The sequence below is a fragment of the Lepidochelys kempii genome, chromosome 5, assembly GCF_965140285.1.
Source record: "Lepidochelys kempii isolate rLepKem1 chromosome 5, rLepKem1.hap1, whole genome shotgun sequence".
NCBI lineage: Eukaryota > Metazoa > Chordata > Testudines > Cheloniidae > Lepidochelys > Lepidochelys kempii.
The window spans coordinates 110892966-110914882 of record NC_136384.1 but is presented as its reverse complement, the minus strand read 5'-3'; the positions used below and the strand labels follow the sequence as shown (position 1 = coordinate 110914882).

General features: G+C 42.2%; 1 protein-coding gene across 1 annotated transcript in view; it reads right to left on the bottom strand.

Moving 5' to 3' along the window:
• Positions 1-21917, bottom strand: part of CNTLN (centlein) — a 284448-nt gene that overhangs the window by 215246 nt on the left and 47285 nt on the right. Inside the window, exon 3 of the mRNA XM_073345467.2 lies at positions 20489-20573. Coding sequence (XP_073201568.2) covers positions 20489-20573 — 85 coding nt within the window. The remainder of the gene's footprint in view (positions 1-20488; positions 20574-21917) is intronic.

The following is a 21917-nucleotide window of genomic DNA, read 5'->3' as shown; positions in this document are numbered from 1 at the left end:
GAATGTAGCAAAGAGATACATACAGCTGAATACCACAATAGTTGAAGAGACATAACATAATCTCCTGTTTCAGGTCTCTTCATAGCATTCTATAGGTGAGAACAATTACCCAGATTTCATCCACTCCTACAATGTAAATTGTGATTGTGGAGATGCCAGGAATGACTATTTCCACTCAAGAATCACTTTGCAACAGACACTTCACATTAACTCAACTCTCACTAGTTCAAATACAACATGACAGAAAAATTGTCCATTAAGATTTGGACAGTTTGCCCCTCAAGAATTGGAAAGAAAAAAGCAAAAAGATCTAGGAAAATTCCTGAAGGTTTACATGTGGTCTAAATTCCAAAGGCAGCTAACCGGGTGGTCTAGAAATGGATTTTCTCCAAACAAAACCAAAAGGAATCTGTTACCACTGTTTAGTTTAGCTGAGGAGAATCAAAGGGGTATCTTTATATACAGTATGATTCAAGAATCCTCCAGACAAGTGGGCAAACAAAGAAGGAATACATTCTGATCCGATCGAGCAATTTGTTCGATGTCTGAGACCACATTTGTCCCACAATTCATTCTCGTTTTCTTTTCACATGGCAAATTTTTAGCTAAAATGCAATACATTATTGATTTCCTCCATGATAATGCCAAATTATTTACTGGGAAGCACTACTGCTGTTTAGATTCCGTTAAATCAACCAGTAAAGGCAGGAGAGTGTCATGTTAACTTGCAGTTTAACAAAACAAGGTATGAAACATTTAAAAAATTACTATCTACCTTAAATTTCATTTTTCTATTAGCTGTGAGAGAACACAGCTCAACAAGCCCTAGGGTACTGTAGGTTATCATAATTCTCTGTAAATATTTAATGTTAACAAAGAAACAAACTACAGGTGTTTAAATTAGTTTGCATTTTCATCCACTATGAATTTAATGCAATGTACCAGTACTTAGGAAGAAAGAGGTGGGAGCAGATAACTTAATTCTTTGATGTTAGGAGTCAGTCTTCGAACATGACAGTACATAAATTAGCACATTAGCATCAGAAGCAGTGGACTGTTTGATCTTAATGAAACTTACCAAAACAGATCATACTGTAGATACCATCACTGAGCGCTTATCCTTAAATGAAATAACTTTAGTCATCACAAAGAAACATGCAAAATGCCAGACAACTCTAGATTTTTTTTCAAGTAGTGTAACTGTTTTCCAGAAATCTAATTGTCTCTTTCCCCGATGTCTATTAACTCAACTTTTAAATCTGAATAGAAAGTCACTGATGCTATAGGGTCTCCCTGAGTCTGCAGAATATCAGAAATTAAAGCTCTGAGAGATGCAGAACTACTCCTTTTCATCTCAAGAGAGGTTAATTGTAGGGGCTAATGATGGCAAATCAAATGACAACTATATCCCTAAGAATCATTTTAGTAGAAATATATAGCTGACATATTTATCCATCATTATTGCCGATAATGAGCTAAGGTTGCAATGGCCTAGCTAACTGCTATCAAAAGTTGCTGGAGTGAGAAAGGAGGAATTCAAATCCCTAATTCCTCCAAAATTGAAGTCATCTCCATGCCTTGTAGTGGAAAGGGAAGATGCATCCCATCTCCAGCAACGAAGTGCTCAACTGCCTCCTGGGTACCACAACCAAAAAATACCTCCTATGCCTTCACAGATACCAAAAAGTCCAACAGTTCCCTACCCAGATATCCCACTCTCTCCTTCCTGCAACCAAAAACTTGTAAATTGCATTTACATGTTTTCAGAGCAGCACAATGAAAGTAATCAGTGATGGAAAAAATTCTATTCAAAATGTTGCATTAAAAATTCTATATTTCCACAGAAAATGTCTAACAAACAAAATGAAAAATTCATTTTGGAGCAAATCAAAATTTTAATTTCAGTTTTATTCAACTCAAAAGATTTTTAAGAGTTTAAATATGCAAGTAGTTCTTGTTCTCTCTCTCTCTCTCTCTCTCTCTCTCTCTCTGTGTGTGTATATAAATTTTATTTCAATACTTACACACTTTTCCAGCGGAAAAAAATGAAAGTTTTAGAACATATTTTCTCCCTCTCCAATATTTTCACTTTTTTCCAACTTTTTCAAGTGATAAAAAAATAGAAGAGTAAGAGTAGACTTTTTCTCCAACTTATATTTAAAGTTTTGGGTTTTTTTCTCTGCCCTTTTCCACTACAAAATAAAAATAAATGGAAGCAAACAAAAAAAATACACCAATAATACTTCTTAGTTGTATTCTTCTGTTCTCCTACACAGTGATTCTTCTAATTGTATTACTGATTTTATGCAAATTTCTTATATGAAATTCAAATGTACATATACATATTTAACAAACAACATTTCCAGTCACACACACATATATCCCTCCCTCCCTCCCTCTCTCCAAAAGAAAAAAAAAGAATCAAACAAAAAAATCTGCTCTCTTTCACATGACTTTTCATTTGATTATTTAATTATTTCAGGATGTAGGGTACATAGAAGAAGTGATGTAAATAATTCATAAAACGTTATGTTGTAGAAGTCATTTGCTATACTGTCCAATCTGTACATTGCTCTCTCATATGAAGCTGATCTAGAAATTAAGTATATCCATTCTGCTACTGAAGGTTACATATAAAATTTTCCAATTGTATCAGTATACTCAGTTGTATCGTTGAAATATTAATACATACAAGTATCCTGTGTTGGTAGTAGTACAAACATTTTCTTTTGACAGTATTTTTTCTCCCATAATTATGAACATTTTGCACTGAACATTATCACATCTCCACTACAAATTTGAATTTCTCAAATGTATTACATGTAACCTGCAATGGAGTCCAACAGAGGTTATGCAATATTTCTAACTCCACACAGTACCTAAATTAAAAGACCATCAATTTCACCTTTCTCAGAGAATCATCTATGGAGATCTGTCCTGACAACCCTAGATTTATTAAGTCTGTATACACACAGAATCACACACATATCTCTTAGAACTAGACTCTTCCCAAAGGGAGACTAGAAAATCCATGTAAAACTCAAAAAAGTAAAAAAGAAGACTGAATGATCTACAACTGATTAAAATGTTGCATTAAAGCAACAAATATTACTGGTACAGTATATTTTCCCTTTAAATTCCTTTCTTCCACACTTTAGCCCTTAGGCAGTAAAGATTTATGTAGCACTGGCAGTTTTAAAGAGCAATAAACACAGGGGGAGAAACAAGAGGGAGAAGGTTTTTTGTTTTGTTTTTGTTCATACCACTATAGGGTTTGTTCTTCCCCAGTGCCTTTTGCTAGGAGTCCCAGAGAGTAAGTAGCCTGAGGGGTGTCCCAAAGAAAAAGAATAAGAATGAAACTTCAACAAGCAGCTGCAATAAAGCCAGTACCAACATGAATGGAATTCTTTTGTTTGTCTGTTTGTATTAATAATTGAGAGGTAAAAATTACCTCCTAGCAACCTTAGATATAAACACAAGGTAACCTAAAGATGCAAGTAAAGAAGAAAATCTTCAAATAAAATGGGCCAATTTAAATAAGAAACATCCTGGAAGAAATAAGAACTTGAAGAGTGCCCAGGAGAATTCAACATCTTCTTCCTCAGAACCATTATTTATTATTAACTACTTGTATTGCAGTAGAGCTTGGATGCCTCAAACAAGATCTGGTCCCTTTCATGTTAGACACTGTACAAACACATAGTAAAAGACAGTCCCTGCCCCAAAGAGCTTTTAATCTAAATAGTAAAGACAGTCAAACAGTGTGAAGTGAAACTGAGGCACAGAGCTAAGGTAACACAGCAGGTCAGTAACAGAGACAGGAACAGAAGCCAAATTTCCTGGCTCCCAGCCCAGTGCTCTTTCCACTACACCATGCTTCCTCGCATACAAAACTAGGTGTTACAACAAGGAGACACTAAAACAGGATTCCCTTTTAAAAGAAAAATCCAAATAATAATGTTTTCTAAATGTACAGAGTGAGGATCTTGTCACTCTCTGTGATGGAAACATCCCTGATGCAGGCAGAGGAGATCATTTTGCCTTGGATCATATGAATCATAGAAGATTAGGGTTGGAAGAGACCTCAGGAGGTCAACTAGTACAACCCTCTGCTCAAAGCAGGACCAACCCCAGCTAAATCATCTCAGCCAGGGCTTTGTCAAGCTGGGCCTTAAAAACCTCTAAAAATGAGATTCCAACACCTCCCTAGGTAATGCATTCCAGTACTTCACCATCCTCCTAGTGAAATAGTGTTTCCTAATATCCAACCTAGACCTCCCCACTACAACTTGAGACAATTGCTCCTTGTTGTATCATCTGCCACCACTGAAAACAGCCTAGCTCCATCCTCTTTGGAACCCCCCTTAAGGCAGCTGAAGTTGCTATCAAATCCCCCCTCACTCATCTCTTCTTCAGACTAAATAAACCCAGTTCCGTCAGCCTCTCCTCAGAAGTCACGTGCCCCAGCTCCCTAATCATTTTCCTTGCCCTCTGCTGGACTCTCCCCAATTTGTCCACATCCTTTCTGTAGTTGGGGGCCCAAAACTTGATGCAATACTCCAGATGTGGCCTCATCCATGCTGAATAGAGGGGGATAATCACTTCCCTCGGTCTGCTGGCAATGTTCCTACTAATGCAGCCCAATATGCTGTTAGCCTTCTTGGCAACACAGGTACACTGCTGACTCATATCCAGCTTCTCATCCACTGTAATCCCCAGGTCCTTTTCTGCAGAACTGCTGCTTAGCCAGTCAGTCCCCAGCATCTAGCAGTGCATGGGATTCTTCTGTCCTAAGTGCAGGACTCTGCACTTGTCCTTGTTGAACCTCATCAGATGCCTTTTGGCCCAATCCTCCAATTTGTCTAGGTCACTCTGGACCCTATCCCTACCCTCCAGAATATATACCTCTCTCACCCCCCACCCCCAGCTTAGTGTCATCCGTGAACTCGCTGAGGGTGCAATCCATCCCATCATCCAGATCATTAATGAAGATATTGAACAAAACCGGCCCCAGGACCGACTCCTGGGGCACTCCGCTTGATACTGGCTGTCAACTAGACATCAAGCCATTGAGCCCAACGACCTAGCCAGCTTTCTATCCACCTTACAATACATTCATCCAATCCATACTTTTTTAACTTACTGGCAAGAATACTGTGGGAGACCATATCAAAAGCCTTTGCTAAAGTCAAGATATATCACATCCACCACGTTTCCCATATCCACAGAGCCAGTTATCTCTTCATAGAAGGCAATCAGGTTGGTCAGGCATGACTTGCCCTTCATTAATCCATGTTGACTGTTCCTGATCACCTTCCTCTACTCCAAGTGCTTCAAAATGGATTCTTTGAGGACCTGCTCCATGATTTTTCCAGGGACTTAAGTGAGGCTGATTGGTCTGTAGTTTCCCGGGTTCTCCTTCTTCCCTTTTTTAAAGATGGGCACTATATTTGCCTTTTTTCAATCGTCTGGGACCTCCCCAATCACCACAAGTTTTCAAAGATAATGGCCAATGGCTCTGCAATCACATTAGCCAACTCCTTCAGCACCCTCGGATGCATTCAATCCGGGCCCATGGACTTGTGAATGTCCAGCTTTTCTAAATAGTCCTTAACCTGTTCTTTCACCACTGAGGGCTGCTCACCTCCTCCCCATACTGTGCTGCCCAGTGCAGTAGTCTGGGAGCTGACCTGGTCTGTGAAGACTGAGGCAAAAAAAAGCATTGAGTACTTCAGCTTTTTCCACATCATCATCACTAGGTTACCTCCCCCATTCAGTAAGGGCCCACACTTTCCCTGACCTTCTTCTTGTTGCTAACATGCCTGCAGAAACCCTTCTTGTTACCTTTCACATCCCTTGCTAGCTGCAACTTCAATTGTACTTTGGCCTTCCTGCTTACACCCCTGCATGCTCAAGCAATATTTTTATACTCCTCCCTAGTCATCTGTCCAAGTTTCCACTTCTTGTAGGCCTCCTTTTTGTGTTTAACCTCACCGAAGATTTCTCTGTTAAGCCAAGCTAGTCGCCTGCCATATTTGCTATTCTTTCTGCACATGGGGATTGTTTGTTCCTGCACCCTCAATAAGGCTTCTTTAAAATATAGCCAACTCTCCTGGATTCCTTTCCCTCGCATATTAGCCTCCCAGGGGATCCTGCCCATCAGTTCCCTGAAGGAGTCAGAGGAGTCCCTGCTTTTCTGAAGTCCAGGGTCTGTATTCTGCTGCTCTCCTTTCTTCTTTGTGTCAGGATCCTGAACTCGACCATCTCATGGTCACTGCTGCCCAGGTTGCCACCCACTTCTACTTCCCCTACCAATTCTTCCCTGTTTGTGAGCAGCAGGTCAAGAGGTCAAGCCTCTAGTTGGTTCCTCCAGCACTTGCACCAGGAAGTTGTCCCCAACACTCTCCAAAAACTTCCTGGATTGTCTGTGCACTGCTGTATTGCTCTCCCAGCAGATGTCAGGGTGACTGAAGTTCCCCATGAGAACCAGGGCCTGTGATCTGAAACTTCTGTTAGTTGTCTGAAAAAAGTCTCATCTACCTCATCCTCCTGGTCTGGTGGTCTATAGCAGACGTCCACCACAACATCATGCTTGTTGCTCTGGCCTCTCAACTTAACCCAAAGTCTCTCAACAGGTTTTTCTCCAGTTTCATACTGGAGCTCTGAGCAATCATACTGCTCCCTTACATATAGTACATATGAGCCTTGACATGAGCCTTTTACTTTCAGGACAGCCAGTTAAGTCCTTTTTAGTGTTGTCCTTTCAACTGATGGCAAATGAAACAGAGTTTGGTCAACTTCCTAGGGGTTTTACTCCATTCCATGTATAAACCAGGGACCTTTCAATATTATGCATACTTACAAAGCAGCGCCTCAGAGGGAGGAACATGCATACATGAAGCAAATACTGGCAGAACAATATACTTATTAATTTGAAACTCCAGTTTGGAAAGAAATGTCTGAGGAGTTTGCATCACTATCTCATCCTTGTAAAATGCTTCGATCTCCGGGGCCTGATGCTCATTCATTCTATGAGCTGAAGTTATTGTCATCAGGAAAACTACTTTACGTGTAAGAAACTTGAGATAACAATTCAGTGGCTCAAAAGGAGTTTTCATCAGTTTTGTCAAAACCACATTAATTAGTATACTACTACAAATGGGGAATTTCAAAAGTGTCAAACCCCACAAACTTCAAGATGAAGGGACTGGAGAGACACTGATCACCTTCACCTTTCAGGTAATCCAGGAAGAAGTCAAACAGTCATACCTCTACCCAACATCTAGGTGGCACCGGCAGCGTGTGTCCCTGTGACAAAGTGCTGGGCAAAGGGTTGCAGACTCAGCCCTCTATCATGCCTGCTCCTCATTAGAGGAATAAATTAGAGCAGGCTGGAGATAACCTGGCCCTAACTGGGGGAGGGAGACAGTTGCTACCTAATTTGCCTGGGGCTGCATAAAAGCCTCAGGGGAAGGAAGCCAGGGGAGACCAGAAGGAAAGGGAAAAGGCAGGGAATGGAAACAGGAAGGTAGCTCTCCCCTCCCTCCCGCCTGCAGACAGTGAAGGGTTACTTGTACCTGGTGAAACAATGGTGGGAACAAGCCTGAGAATAAAGTGCACCAGAGGTTTCTAAACCCAGGGTCTCAGAGTGACTTTGTGAACCTAGCAGAAGCAGAAGCCAAGGGGGCCCTGCCACACCCTGCTACAGTCCCTCTTTATAAGCATTCATAAGCCTCCTTTCCCAGTGGACAGAAAAGGTCTCTCTCTCTAGAACAGTTTTTTCTTGGTGCTGAGCTAAAGACCAGTGGCTTCTTATTCAGGTAGGAGGAGAACAGATCCACCTCAGATGCCCTCCATCCCCCAAAAAATCTGATCAATTACTTCCTGATCCAGAGGCCTCTAATAAGAATCTAAAGCATGGACCAATTCAAGCTCTCTGCAGTCATGATCTATTCCCCCCCACCCCACCCCCACGCTAAATACATGACAAGGGGTATCTCCTGAGACGGAATTCATCCCACATCTACAGGGCTTCCCAACACAGGATGTGCAACTTAGTGCCTCCCTGCTTCTTTGTATAAAATATGGTGGCCTGATTCTCTGTTTGCACTAGGATCACTTTTTGGAATACTAGCTCTCTGAAATTCCTTCAAGCATTAAGGACTGTCCACATCTCCGGAATATTTATGTGCAGCTGTTGTTCCTGGACAGACCAAAGTTTCTTAGACGGCCCCACTGGATGGGCTTCCCATCTTTGGATACTTTTGTGATCAGTTAAGGTTTTTAGAAGTTCATTCTTAATTGCACTATTTTACTACCCTGCCTGCAAGCCGGGAGGTCATCAGATACCTGGATACAACAAGAGAACTGCTCTCTTGGTTGCTTCCACTAGGACTGCAGGGTCCACTGAGGAGGTCTCAAGTAGAAATGTACCATGGGTATTATAAATAAGTTGCACACATCAAATCTGAGATTCATAGCATAGCATAAACCTTCTGGATGTAAAAAGTCCTCTTCCTTACATTGGTGATGTCTTCGACCCTGTCCTGAGGCAGAATAGGAATTGCCATCCTGCATCAGAACAGAGGTCCTTCTAATTTACAATCTCTAATTCAGTATCCTGTCTCTGATGATGGCTAGCACCAGTTGCTTCTGAAGAAGGTAAAAACCTGGCAGTTAGGAGATGTGGGATAATCTGTCCCCATGAAAGTTTCATCTAATTGTTTAATAATTAGAGACTGGCTTAAACCCTGAAGCATGAGGTTTTGTATCTCTGCAAAGCCTCTTTTTTACTTTATTTTATTTTTGCATTAAGTATTAGAACTCTGGATATTCTTTTTATCCATATAAATATTCAATTCCTTTTTTAATCTTGCTAATTTTTTGGCCTCCACGATATTCTTGGCATTTGGGATCCACTTAAATTATACACTGTGTGAAAAATTATTTCCTTTTAGCAGTTCTGAATTTGCTACCTTTTAATTTCATTGAAAGAAACTTGTCCAGGTGTTATGAGTCACAGAGAAAAGAAGCTCTTGATCGGTCTTCTCTATACCATTCATTATTGTATATGCTTGTATCATGGTTCTTCTTATTCATCTTCTTTCTATGGTAAACAATCCTGGTCATTACTATTTCTTCATGAAAGTTTTTCCATCCTTCTAATAATTTCCGTTGCCTTTCTCTGAAACACCTCTAATTTGACAATGTCCTTTTGAGATGAGGGACTAGAAAAACAGCATTCTCGAATTCTCTAATGGAAGCTATTGATTTATAACGGCATTATGATAGTTCCTGTATTATACTTTATCCAAATATTTTGTTTGCTTTTTTGACCACAGGTGCACCAAAAACAAATTTTTATTCAGCTGTCCACAATGATGCGCAGGTCCTTTTCCTAAGTTGATACAGCTAATTTAGAATCATGTAACAAGTCTGAATACAGAAAAATTTTCCCTCCAATGTACATTACTTTGCATTCATTAATACTGAATTTTAGCTGACATATTGCCCATTCATCTAACTTGATTAGATTCCTCTAAAGTTTCTCATAGTCTTCTCTGGAGTTGACTAACCTAATTAATTTTGTGTCATCTGCATAATATGCCACCTCAACTGAGCTATTTAACAAGACTGCAGCATATTCCAATTGTCTGCTGGAAACAAATTATGACTTTCGGTAGTTTTTCATAGATTCCAAGGCCAGAAGGGGCCATTGTGGTCATCTTCTCTGACCTCCTCCACAACACAGGCCACAGAACTTCCCCGCCAGAAGGGGCCATTGTGGTCATCTTCTCTGACCTCCTCCACAACACAGGCCACAGAACTTCCCCCCCAAAATTCCTTTTGAACTAGAGCATATCTTCTAAAAACAAATCCAATCTTGGTTTAAAAATTGCCAGAAATGTAGACTCCACCACAATCCTTGCTAAATTGTTCAAATGGTTAATTACCCTCACTTTAAAAATGTATGCCTTATTTCCAGTGTGAAGATCTTATTATGCCTGCTAGACTGAAGAGCCCATTATCAAATGTTTGTTCCCCATGTAGGTTCTTTTAAACTATGATCAAGGCACCACTTTAACCTTTTCTTTGTTAAGCAAAATAGACAGAGCTCATTGAGTATATAACTATCATGCTCTCAAGCAACTTCAGTGGAGTTACAGATTAATTTTTAAGCATGAACCAATATGGTGTCTTTGATCAGCTATCTGCCCAAGAAGTGGCACACATGACCTCTCAGCCTGTCCAGCAACTACTGACAAGCATTTCATGAAAACATGCAGCTTTCCAACACGAGGCCCAAAGGCAAAACATGAAATCAGAAGTGCTGTATCTCCGTGAAAAATCGGAGATTCTTCTTAAATACTGGATGTATCCCTACACACATTTACACATCTGCATGCTTTGGAGATCAGAAACAGATACATTCCTCTGGTAGATGTATGATGGTTCTCAGCATAACTATATTAGATTTTATCTTGAACAAATACAGATTCACTGTTCTGAGACTCTGGATAAGCTAGATTCATCATGTCTTCTTAACTATCGAGTAGTACAGGAAAAGCTGTGTTATCCAGCACTTTACAAACCGGATAGCTCTAAAACAGGCATTTTGAAATGGGGTGCGGGGCACGGGCTCTGGGAGGGAGTTTGGGTGTGGAGGGGGCGTGGATCTGGGCAGCGCTCACCTTGGGTGGCTCCCTGCAAGCGGCGACATGTCCAGAGAGGTGCAGCCAGGTGGTTCTGTGCACTGCATCTGCCGGCAGGCGTCCTCCCTGCAGCTCCCACTGGCCACAGTCAATGCTCCTAGGTGGAGGAACGGCCACAGGGCTGTGCTGCCCCTCCCCCACCGAGAGTGCTGCTCTGCAGCTCACATTAGCCAGGGACCACAGCCAATGGGAGCTGCAAGGGTGGCCTCTGCAGGCGGAGACAGCGCTCAGAGCCGCCTGGCCGCACCTCTACCTAGAAGCATTGACCTCGGCCAATGGGACCTGTGGGGGCGGTGACTTCAGCCAGAGGCAGCGCACAGAGCCGCCTGGCTGCACCTCTCTGGACATGTGGATGCTTGCATGAAGCCGCCTGAGGTGAGCACCGCCGAGACCCAGCACCTCAAAACCCCTCCCACACCCCAACCCTCTGCCCCGAGTCTCCTCCCATACCCAACCCCCACCCCAAGTCCCCTCCTGAGTGCTGGCTCTGCAGCTCCATTGGCCAGGGATCGTGGCCAATGGGAACTTCAGGGGTGGCCTCTGCAGGCGGAGACTGTGCACAGAGCTGCCTGGCTACACCTCTGCCTAGGAGCATTGACCTCGGCCAATGGGACCTGTGGGGGCGGTGACTTCAGGCAGAGGCAGCGCACAGAGCCGCCTGGCCATGCCTCTCTGGACATGTGGCCACTTATGGGGAGCCCCCTGAGGTGAGCACTGCCCGGACCCAGCACCCCAGAACCCCCCCTGCACCCAAACTCCCTCCCTCTTAGTTAACTGTAATTTTTGACTTACCAACACCCCTGTGCCCCCAACATGCTGGATAACAAAGCTCTTACTGTACTTGGAATAAATCCCTCTCTCCCAGTGGTATAAGCCCATTGGCTCTCTTTGCCAAGAGGGACTAGATTTCCTGCATCATCTCCTCCTGATAAGTATTCTACGAATAGCAGGCGCATAAAGATTTTTATGTAGAAAAATATACGTATTAACATTCTTAAACAGATAAGCCTATAGAGTTTATAAGCTCTGAATGAGAAACTTTTTCCTGAAGCATTGTAAGACCTGTAGACTCTCACCACTAGTGACTCTCATTTATCCATCATGTCCCCCTTACATTTGAATAATTAAGACTGCACTCTATATGAAATAAAATGTTAAAACCACAAACATCACTTTTGTATACATCTCTCAATTTAACCAAGTATTCTGTTACAAAGAATAATAAATTCAATAAAGAGAGAAAGTAAAAATTAAGAATGAAATTTATTAATGTTAATTTATATTTGAAGGTAGAATTATTTTTCTTTCAATTGGACCCATTAAAGCAGCTTTAATATAGATTTGCACAGCAAGCTGAAGGTTTTCAAGTGCTGATAATTAGGCAAGCTAGTACTATTTTAACCCCTCTGGAGTATAATTGGTTGATAAGGTTTTGAAATGTTACAAGGTCTAGGACAAAAAGATTAGCTTTAGTCTCTTCAAATCAAAATTGAAAGCTAATTAAATAATATTATAAAAGAGAGGGAAAAGGTTTAATGCCACTTTTATGCAATTTTAATTTCCATCTTCTCAGAAAAACAAGTGAACATATTTTAATTCAATTTATTGAAACACCAGCACGAGTTGCAGAAAGGCAGAATTACTGCTCTCCTATTGTCCTTTGAAGCTAATATTCTAAATAGAACTACACTCTTGTGTCACAGTGTTTCTAATGTGTTCCAGACATTTCTATGAGTAACAACTGAAGGCAGCAAAAGTGGCCACATGGGGACACAGGACTAGAAGGGACTTTCTGGGTTATCAAATCCAGTCCCCTGCTATAACATGCAACTCCGTAAGACAATCCCATTCATAAATTTTATCAAGCTCCATCGTAAAACTAGGTAAGTGTTCTGCCCCAACTGCTCCCATTGAAAGGCTGTTCCAGAACCTCACTCTTCAGGTAGTTAGAAAACTTATTCTAATTTCCAGCCTAAATTTATTCATGGCCAGTTTACAGACATGTGCCAACACTGTCCTTTAGCTTAAATAGCTCTTCTCCAAGCAGGTCTTTACCCTTCAGTATATTCAGAGAGCAATCCCCTCTCAGCCCTTGTTTTGTTAGGCTAAACAAGGCAACCTCTTTTAGTCTCCTCTTATAAAATAGGCTTTCTATTCACCTGATCATACTAGTAGCCCTTCTCTATACCTGTTCCAGTCTGAATTAGTCACTCTTCATCATCTGAGCATGAGTGACCAGGACTGTATATAATATTCAGATGAAGTCTTACCAGTGCCTTGTACAATGGGATTAATATTTCGCTAACTCTACTGGAAATACATCCTAGGATCTGACTTGCCTTTTTCACAGCTGCACTACATTGGTGGCTCTCAGTTATCCTGTGATCAACTAATACACACAGGTCTTTCTCCTCCTCTGTTGCTTCCAACTGATGAACCCTCAATGTATGGCAATAATTCTCGTTATTAATCCCAAAATGCATATGGATATGCACACACGCACCCACACTAAACGATCAGTTTAATTTTGTAAAATTCTTAATGACATTCTTAGGAGACAACACTGGAAGGGAAAAGGGAAGTTGGAGATAGATTTGTACAGAATACAGCCTTCAAAAGAACAACAGCTTATGGCAGGAAAGTAGCTGATCCATTTCACCAAGGTATCACATCCTTTTTCTTGAGGAGGAAAAAAAAAAAAAAGACACTTGGAGGTATGTTTATATGACCATAAGGTCTTTCTGCAATCAAGTGGGAGAGAAATGTGGATCTGTAACATAACACTAATGTTTGATAAAAGTGTGCAGAACGATCAATATGAATGTTCTTCAGAAATCTTGAATCTGAAACTGAATAACAGGGTGACTTATTTTGTGTCAAAGAAACCCAAAAACTATGGCATGATTACTAATCGGGTTTGTCCACAAAAACATGAACAGAGATATTTTAGGTTCAACTGGAAAGCAAAATAAAAAGTGTGTGTCTATGCCCTTTAAAGTACCTTTACGGTGTATAACAATTAAGAAGTTTTTTTAATTTGTCTGGTTTTTTACAATGAACATTTCTAATAGTAAACAACTTAAAAAAAACCCCTCGGTAAGCTCATCTTCACAGAACGAAAAAATAGTAAAAGGCAGCACACATACCCATTTATTACTGCTTGCAGTTTACCTTTAAGATAGAATTCAAAACATGCCTGGCCTTCCTAAGACTGGGGAAGCAGCATGAAGGAAAACTATTGATCAATATACTGACAAAGGTGGAAATTCAACAATAGTATTGGAAGGAATTTTTAGCATACACGATCCTATCTTTTCCAACCTTTGTGTAAGATGGGCCATGTAGCGGGGCAGTCACCCTGCTCCGGTTAGGAAGGGATTAAATGCAGCCAAGGGAGGCTGGTTGGGTAAACAGCCACAGGTGTGGCCACACCCAATTAGGATCCAGCTGACCCTGATAAAAGGGCAGGCTGAGGGAGTAAGAGAAGACTCTTGCTCCAGCTGAGGAGCAGAGAGGACCAGGCTGCCTGGGAGAGCAAGAGGGGAACCTGAGACAAAGCAGGGCTGGGGAAAGGCAGGCAGAGCTGAGGAGCTCTGGCCTGGTGAGTCCCCAGGCTGAGGCCTTGCTAAAGGCCAGGGGAGGTACTAGGGCTGTAGGGGATGGAAAGCCAGAAGGTCCAAACCCCCTTGCAGATGATGAGTGGCCACTTCAGATTCCAGTTTGCCCCTGAGGGAAGGGGCTAGATGAGGACTAACAGTGGGTCACTGAGGCGAAGTGGGTTTAGGGGATTAGGGTTCACCAGGGCGGGGAGACCCAAGTGTGGGGGCATTGCTGTGGGGCCTGGAGGGACACAGTGCCTAAAGTCCTATAAGTGGTGGAGATCAGGAGGAAGCAGGCACCGTAGGAAGACACCAGACAGCAGGAGGCACTCCGAGGCTGGAACTGTGCTAATTCCCGGACGACCAGCAGGAGGCGCCACAGTGGGGAATGCCTGCAGTGCTACAGGCCACTAGAGATGCAATGACTGTATGAGACAAAACTACTGCTTTAAGAATAATGACACTCCATATAAGACACCCGAGCCCACAAGGATTAAGTAGTGATTCTACTATGAAGGCCCAGAACACCCTTTTTTGTTTTTTTCTTTTTTTTTGGTGTGGGGGGAGATGCAGGTTTTGGAGAAGGCAGGGAAGGAAACTCGATTGCGTAGTTAGATTGAATGATGTCTAATACCCACTTAACTATTGTTATAACACTCCAGTTGTGGAAAAAGAGTGCTCAACATCCCCCAAATGATATGTGGGGGTTGGATAATGGTGGCATCCTTGACAGTTTGCAGCTGTCCAACTCCCATCAAAAATATCTTTTAGCTGGGGGACAGGGTTGAGCTGGTGCTGAAATGTGGGAGATGCAGGGAAATAAAACTTCTCTGCTCTTTGTCTCTTACAAGGAGGAGTGTAAGATCACTGATGATAAAACTGTTGAGTCACCAGTCTAGGTTTGGAGCGTTGCCTGTGATATTTTCTTTTTGGTGATGGTCAGTGCTTAATTTATGCCAGGGCTTGCCAGTGCTGAGCCCCGGCACATATAGGCTTGGCAGTTCATTGCTCTGGCACCTCTGGGTGGAAGTAAAAGATATGAAAGTAGAAAAATTGCCTGAGCCCAAACACCTAATTGCTTGAGCCCTGGCACCCTTTCATTACAAACTGAGCCCTGGTGATGGTGTTTCTACTCTCAGGGAGTGGAGGGTAGCCCTGGAATTCTTCAGAGTATGTAAGTGCTCATGTCTTTTCACTGAAATGGTGGGTTTCATTGAAGGGCAAGGCCTCCACTGTGTTTTGGACCCCGTCTGGGAAATCCTGATACATGTAGCCAAGACACATGGCACATTACCATGGCCATTGCCATTGACCTGGATGATGTGTCTGCTGTATGTGCTGCTGACTGAAGTGCAGTTCTAGCCACCAGCTTACCTATTTCAATAAGAGCTTGGAAGTGAGTTCTGTCTTGCTGTGGCAGCTTGTCTACAAAGTCTGTGAACTTGGAAAAGTTCAGATAGCCCTCTTTAGCCAACACCACTTGATAGTTTGGTATTCTGAACTGAAGGCTAATGGACGTGAAGACCTTTCTTCCCAACAAGTCTAGATATTTAATCTCCTTGTCAGAACAAGTGGATTGTGGATTTTGGATGTTGTCTCCGTGGTAACCTGTACAACTAGAGATTTAGGTGGGGTATGGGTAAGGAGAAATTCTGCTTTCTTGGCCGGAACAAAAAAGCGTTTCTCTGCCTTCTTGTGGGTGGGAACGTATGTGGTTGGTGTATGCCAGACTGCTCCAGCAGATCCAGAATAGCTTCATTAACTGGAAGTGCTAGTCAACCGAATCCAGTAGTTTGCAGAATATCCAAGAGTTGTGTTGAGGGTCCTGGACCTCCTTTAGGGAGATCTAGTGCTCCTCTGCCACTCCATGCAATAATTCTTGGAACCAATTACAGTCATCTGGACGGAACAGAGATGCCAGTGACTGATTCATTGAGAGATGAACTAGAAAATCTTGTTGGTACCATCAGAACTTGTAATCTTCCTTTTCCGTGGGGTCAGGAGGAAGTTCCAGCTATTTCCCACAAAGAGGAATGCTGGAGTGACTCCCTAGTGGAACACATAAGCTCTGCATACCTGGTGTGTGAGGGGGTACCACCAGTCCCAAAGTAAACGCCGAGCGGAAGTTGGTACCAGGAGGCTCTGGATGTCTTGTCTGGGCTAGAATTTCTTGGCTAATCAGTTTGATGTTAACCTTATAGTGATGTTGTGGAGTTGGGGCCTACCTAAATCCCTATCGGATCCCAATCCAATTGGTTTACAAAGTCTGTCCCATTTATAGCATCCCAAAGACTTTCCAAACAAAACAAACAAGAGAAAGGTCCTTTTCTCTCTTCCCCTTGCGAGAGAAGAGAATAAATGAAAAGAGAGGCAAAGGTGGCCTGTCACTTAGACAGTTTTTCTGGGGTCTGCCCATTAGGGTTTGGCTCAGCAGCTGGTCTAAAATCTTTAATTAGGACCTATGTCCGGCCTCTCTTCTTGGGGCACCTTGCTTGATCACTGGCCCATGCACTTTCCATGATGGTGGGACCCACAACTGTCTCCCACTTGGTCTCTGTGGTCAGTAGCCTGAGGTGCAGCGGTCTTCTTCCTGTTCACTGCCCCTTCCTATGGCAGGATTTCCCTTGTTAAGCTCCCCACTCCAGGCAGCGCAAACCTTACAATTGCACCTTTTGTTATGGCTGAATGAGCGCACAAGAGGCCGTGAGTTTTTTCTCCACCAGAGTGAGGGTGTGCCCCTCAAACATATTCTTTTACTCCCATTTTAAAATAACTTTCACTGTAACAATGAGCTGAATCATAAAGTCCTCAACATTATTCCACAGTCTTTGCAAATCACTCCACAGACGTAATCTAGTGAAATATGTATCACAATCGCTATTACATGACCAAGCAGACGTTTTCCCTCATTATGACCATTTGAGAACCTCTTATGGTGAAAGTTTTACATTATCTACCTGGATTTTATATTGAGTTTACTTTGAGAAAAATATAGAAAATTCTGTTTCTAACACTGATATATTATTCCATGATTCATTAAATGCATGTGACAAGGTGCTCAGCCAGAACACCTGAGCCAGCCCTCTGTCATGCCAGTTCCAATTAAGGGAGGTAGATTGGAGCTGCCTAGAGAAACCTGTGCCTGATTGGCAAAGGGGAAACAGCTGCCAGCCTGATTAGCCTGGGGCTGCATAAAAGCCTCAGGTGAGGAAAGCCAGTGGGGGAACAGGAAGAAAGGGAAAAGGCAGGGAGTGGAAGCAGGGAGGTAGCTCTCCCCTCCCACAGACAGTAAAGGGCTTGTATGGTGAAAAGGTGGTGGGAGCAAAACCGGTAAATAAACTGCACTGGTGGTTACTGAACCCAGGGTCTCCGAGTGACTTTATCAGCCCAACAGGTGCAGGAGCCAAGAGGGCCCTGCAGCACCATGTTACAATGCATTGGGTGGGGGAGGGAAAATAAGGAATACTTGTTTTATTGAACACCTGAGAAATGTGCAAGAAAAGAAAGAAGAAAATGTACCAACTAAAGCACTAATTATAAACAGTCACTGAGATGGTGAGCACTCACCTCTCGTGAGCACCTACTGTCAGCTGAGTACAGTCTTGTACTCCTCCCGTTCTCTGCTTCCAGTGCCACCTGTTGGCTTTTGCCCTCATCAGGCGGATCTTCAGGGTTTCAGCCCCCTGGCTAAGTCACTCAGTTAATAGATGGATGAACCCCATCCGGGGTAAAAGGTCCAAAAGGGCCTGTCTGTGCTCTTGTTAATGCCTGTAGCTCTGTCTCTGGGCTCGGTTCTTATGCCTCTCTGGGCTAGCTTTAAAGCCTTGCCTACCCTGGTACACAGCGGTGTACTTTGACTTTATCAGGTTTTATTGCCCCAGCTCTCCAGCCAGGTCACCCCTTCAAATTCAGCCCACTTCTGGGGTAACAAAGTTCAACAAATGGTTGGCCCTTTTTAGGGTCTTCAGCCCCGTTCCTGTGCCCGTTTAAATTTCCAGACCCTTTTTTTGTGCTTTTAATGCAGAGTCTTATCCCCTCCTTGGGGCTTAGGCCACTAAGTGGCCGGTGGTGGGGACCTGGGCCCGCCCATTACTCCAGGTCCCAACCCAGGGACCCTATAAATAACTGTCACATGCTGCTTCCTTTAATAGTTGCTGTTGCTATTCCCTGGGCTACTTCCCATGTAGCCCCTTCCTCTTCACCCTTACATCATGGCTGAAGTTGTTCACTCTTCTTCTTCCTCACCTAATGCCAATGCCACCAGAACGCATCTTCTCGTTCTCCCTTGAGCTCCAGCAAGGAGCACCCTTCCTTATACCTGTGGTCCCAGCCAGGAAACGATCTGCTCAGGCCTGGCAGCCCTTTTAACAGAGCCCACTGCATTCTGAAGGGCTGCTTCTCTGCAGCCTTTTCTAGGCAGGCCTGGAGGACCCACCTTCACTGCTCTTTTACTGGGGCGGGATGTGGTAGGACCACGAGACCACAAGCAGGGGCCCTCAAAGGACCTGGTACACCCGTCACAGTCACAAATAATTAAATATTTATTAATTAAACAAACTCCAACAAGTCCAGTGTGTACTTTAAGTGATATTCCCATGTGCTTATAATACTCACTACTTTTACTCTTGCCCTTATGTGCTTTTTATATGGATATTTTCTACACTGTCTACAAAGACAAAGCAAACATATCAGTTGGTTGTACTACATCAGTACATAATAGTTTAATAATAATAGCATGCAAAGAAGCACTATATGAGCTAGCTATTATAAAATGCTAGATGGTGCCATTAAGGTCCTAAGTATGGAGTGGTATACAGCCATATAAGCCCAGGGTGAGCTCCAGGAAATAATGTCTCTCAGAGATGGTGGGGAGCATGAAGTCTGGTCAGCAGCCAGCCATCATTGCTGGCCAGAGTGGAAGAAGGGGCAGAAACTAATCTGACAGGAGTAAACAACAGGTTGGTATCATTTCTAGAGCCCTGTCTGCAATGGGCTATCCACCTTTACTACCACTGAAGAAATTGCAAATTATGGGTCCAGTTTTTGCTAATGTAGACACACCCTCAAAGACTATCTCTCATTATGATATCATCAGAGCTGCAATCAGCAGAGGCGCAAGGCAATGCCCCTTTCATTTAAAAGCAAGATCCCATCCCCTGAATCTCACAAGGTCTTTTCCTATTAATCTTCAGGGTTATGTTGCAAAGCCTGTTTTTCCCCTGGAATTTTGAGAAGGTAGTGATTTGAGCGTTATGGAGTGATTGGTTAAGAGGGAACTGTTTTGTCCTCTTACATTCGGTAGATATTATTGCAGGACGTTTTTAATATCTAATTTTGGATTTTATTATTATTGCATACAGTGCTTAGGGTTTTGACTATGCACTTAAAAGTTATCAAAATAAATAAAATAGCTTCAACTTTTTTATGGTTCCTCAGTTTTAACAAAAGATTTTGTTCAACACTTAGTTTTCCTTTCTCTTTATTAATTTAAAACATTGAATTGTGAAGAATGTAAGTGACAAATGAATGGTTTATGCCCAGTATGTTTTATCATTATTCTTTTATCCTAGCATTTGATTTAGGCTGCTAAATATTACTACACAATATTAACACTAGAATACACAAATGGTACTACATTTAGGTCTGGTACATTCTCCCACAAATATAAACTAATGCACATTTATCCTTCCAATTTATTTGAAAACATGAGCTATCCCAGCAAATATAATTAAAAAAAGGACAATTGTCAAAAATAAGGAAACATCTCAAAACCTTTCCAAACCAGAATTTCCTACAGTCTATTTTACCAGAAAAAGACTGGAAGAAAAAAGATGAGCTTTCCACATTGACCTGAAAGTTAACAAATTCAGGCTTTGGCAGACTAGTATGAGAAGTAAGAACTAGAATTGACAACCTTTCTCTGAGAAGATCTTGTCCACACTTATACCCACTTAAACCAAAGGATTATCAGTTCAAGCACCTCATCTGAGCTCAACTGTTGTGTTACCATATGAAGAAGAGATCTTCTCTGAGGCCCTTCGGACCTAAACCTAAATTTAGAGCACAGTGATCTAAAATATCTACTTTAACACATTAGAAAATAGAAATAAAAAAATACTGATTAGAAGTAAGTTATAACAACTATATTCTTCATGTGCTTATTTAAAACATACTAACCTGTTCCAGTGCCTGTATTTTGCTGTCTTTGACTTGCAAAATTTCTAATACTTTCCTGTCCTTGACTTCAGCTTTCTGCTTTTCTCTAGAAACAAAAAATAGTCACTTTATTAGTCATAATTTGCAGTTAATCATTTGAATTTTTCATGTCCCGATAATGAATGTCATTTTAAAGCACAGAAAATTAAATTATCTAAGGCTGACAGCCCTTGCGGAATTAATCAGGGAGCATATGGCAAGTGACAGCAAATTACATTGGCAAAGAAGCTAAGACAACTTTATTCTAAAGAAACGGGTGTACCAGGAGTTGAAATATCATAAAAGAAAACCTAACGTAATCTGCGGTGTTACTACCAAAAGACATGGTCTATTCAGCTATATAATGAGCAAACTCTTTTTTTTCCTGTTAGCAACACAGAAACCTTAATTTGGCAGATCTCACACTCAACTTGATGGCATTTTTCTATTTCTCTGTAACACAATAACTTCTGAATGCTGCATCCAATCAATACCAACATTTCAGGTAATGTTCTAGTCATCGGTTGGCAGGACGCTATTCATTTTGGTGAAAATCAGAAAACTGGATGCACAGAGTTCCTAGCATATGGTTAGCAGACCATCAGTTGTAATCAGGTCTGCAACTGTCTATACATCAACAAATCGGTTGATGGAGCCATTAAGACCTTCCATCATAACAACACCTCTGCCTTTCATCTCAGTTGACTGTAAAATGTTAACACTCTGAAGAAGAACGCTACGTATGCTCCAAAGCTTGTCTCTCTCACCAACAAAAGTTGGTCAAATAAAAGATATTATGTTACCCACCTTGTCTCTCTAATATCCTGGAACCAACACAGCTACAACAACACTGCATACAACATTCTCAACAACTTATTTCTTAGACAGAAAAGAAATAAATAAGAATGAGAAGAAAGGATGAATGGGGGGAGCGCAGAGAGCCCAGGCATAGGGGAGAGATTTGAGAACCCTGGAATCAGAGAAGAGGAGTACTGGGAGTGGGGGGACACAGAGCCCATAGCACAATGAGGGGTGTGATTCCAGGTAGTCCCTGAAATAGAGGGAATGGGAGGTAGGCATACAGGGGTGCTTGTGGGAGGTAAGGGAGGAATACAAGGATCCCCTGGTATATGCAATGAGCTTAGCCCATAAAAGCAGTGAATTGTGCGACCCTCCCTAGCTCCATATTGGGGAATTTAAAAAAGGATAGCGTACATTGTGACACAAGCCTATTTTTCCTCAGCACCCACAGGAGTTATATTCTAAGGCTGTCAACAACTGGAAGTTTTTGGCTCAAAATGTACTGCTCCTTAATGCTTTCAAACATGATGTCCTCTCAAAGTCCCAGGAGTGCTAATACTTCCAATCTGATTCTGACTGCAGACAGAGTGTTAACTCTATGTGGGGACAT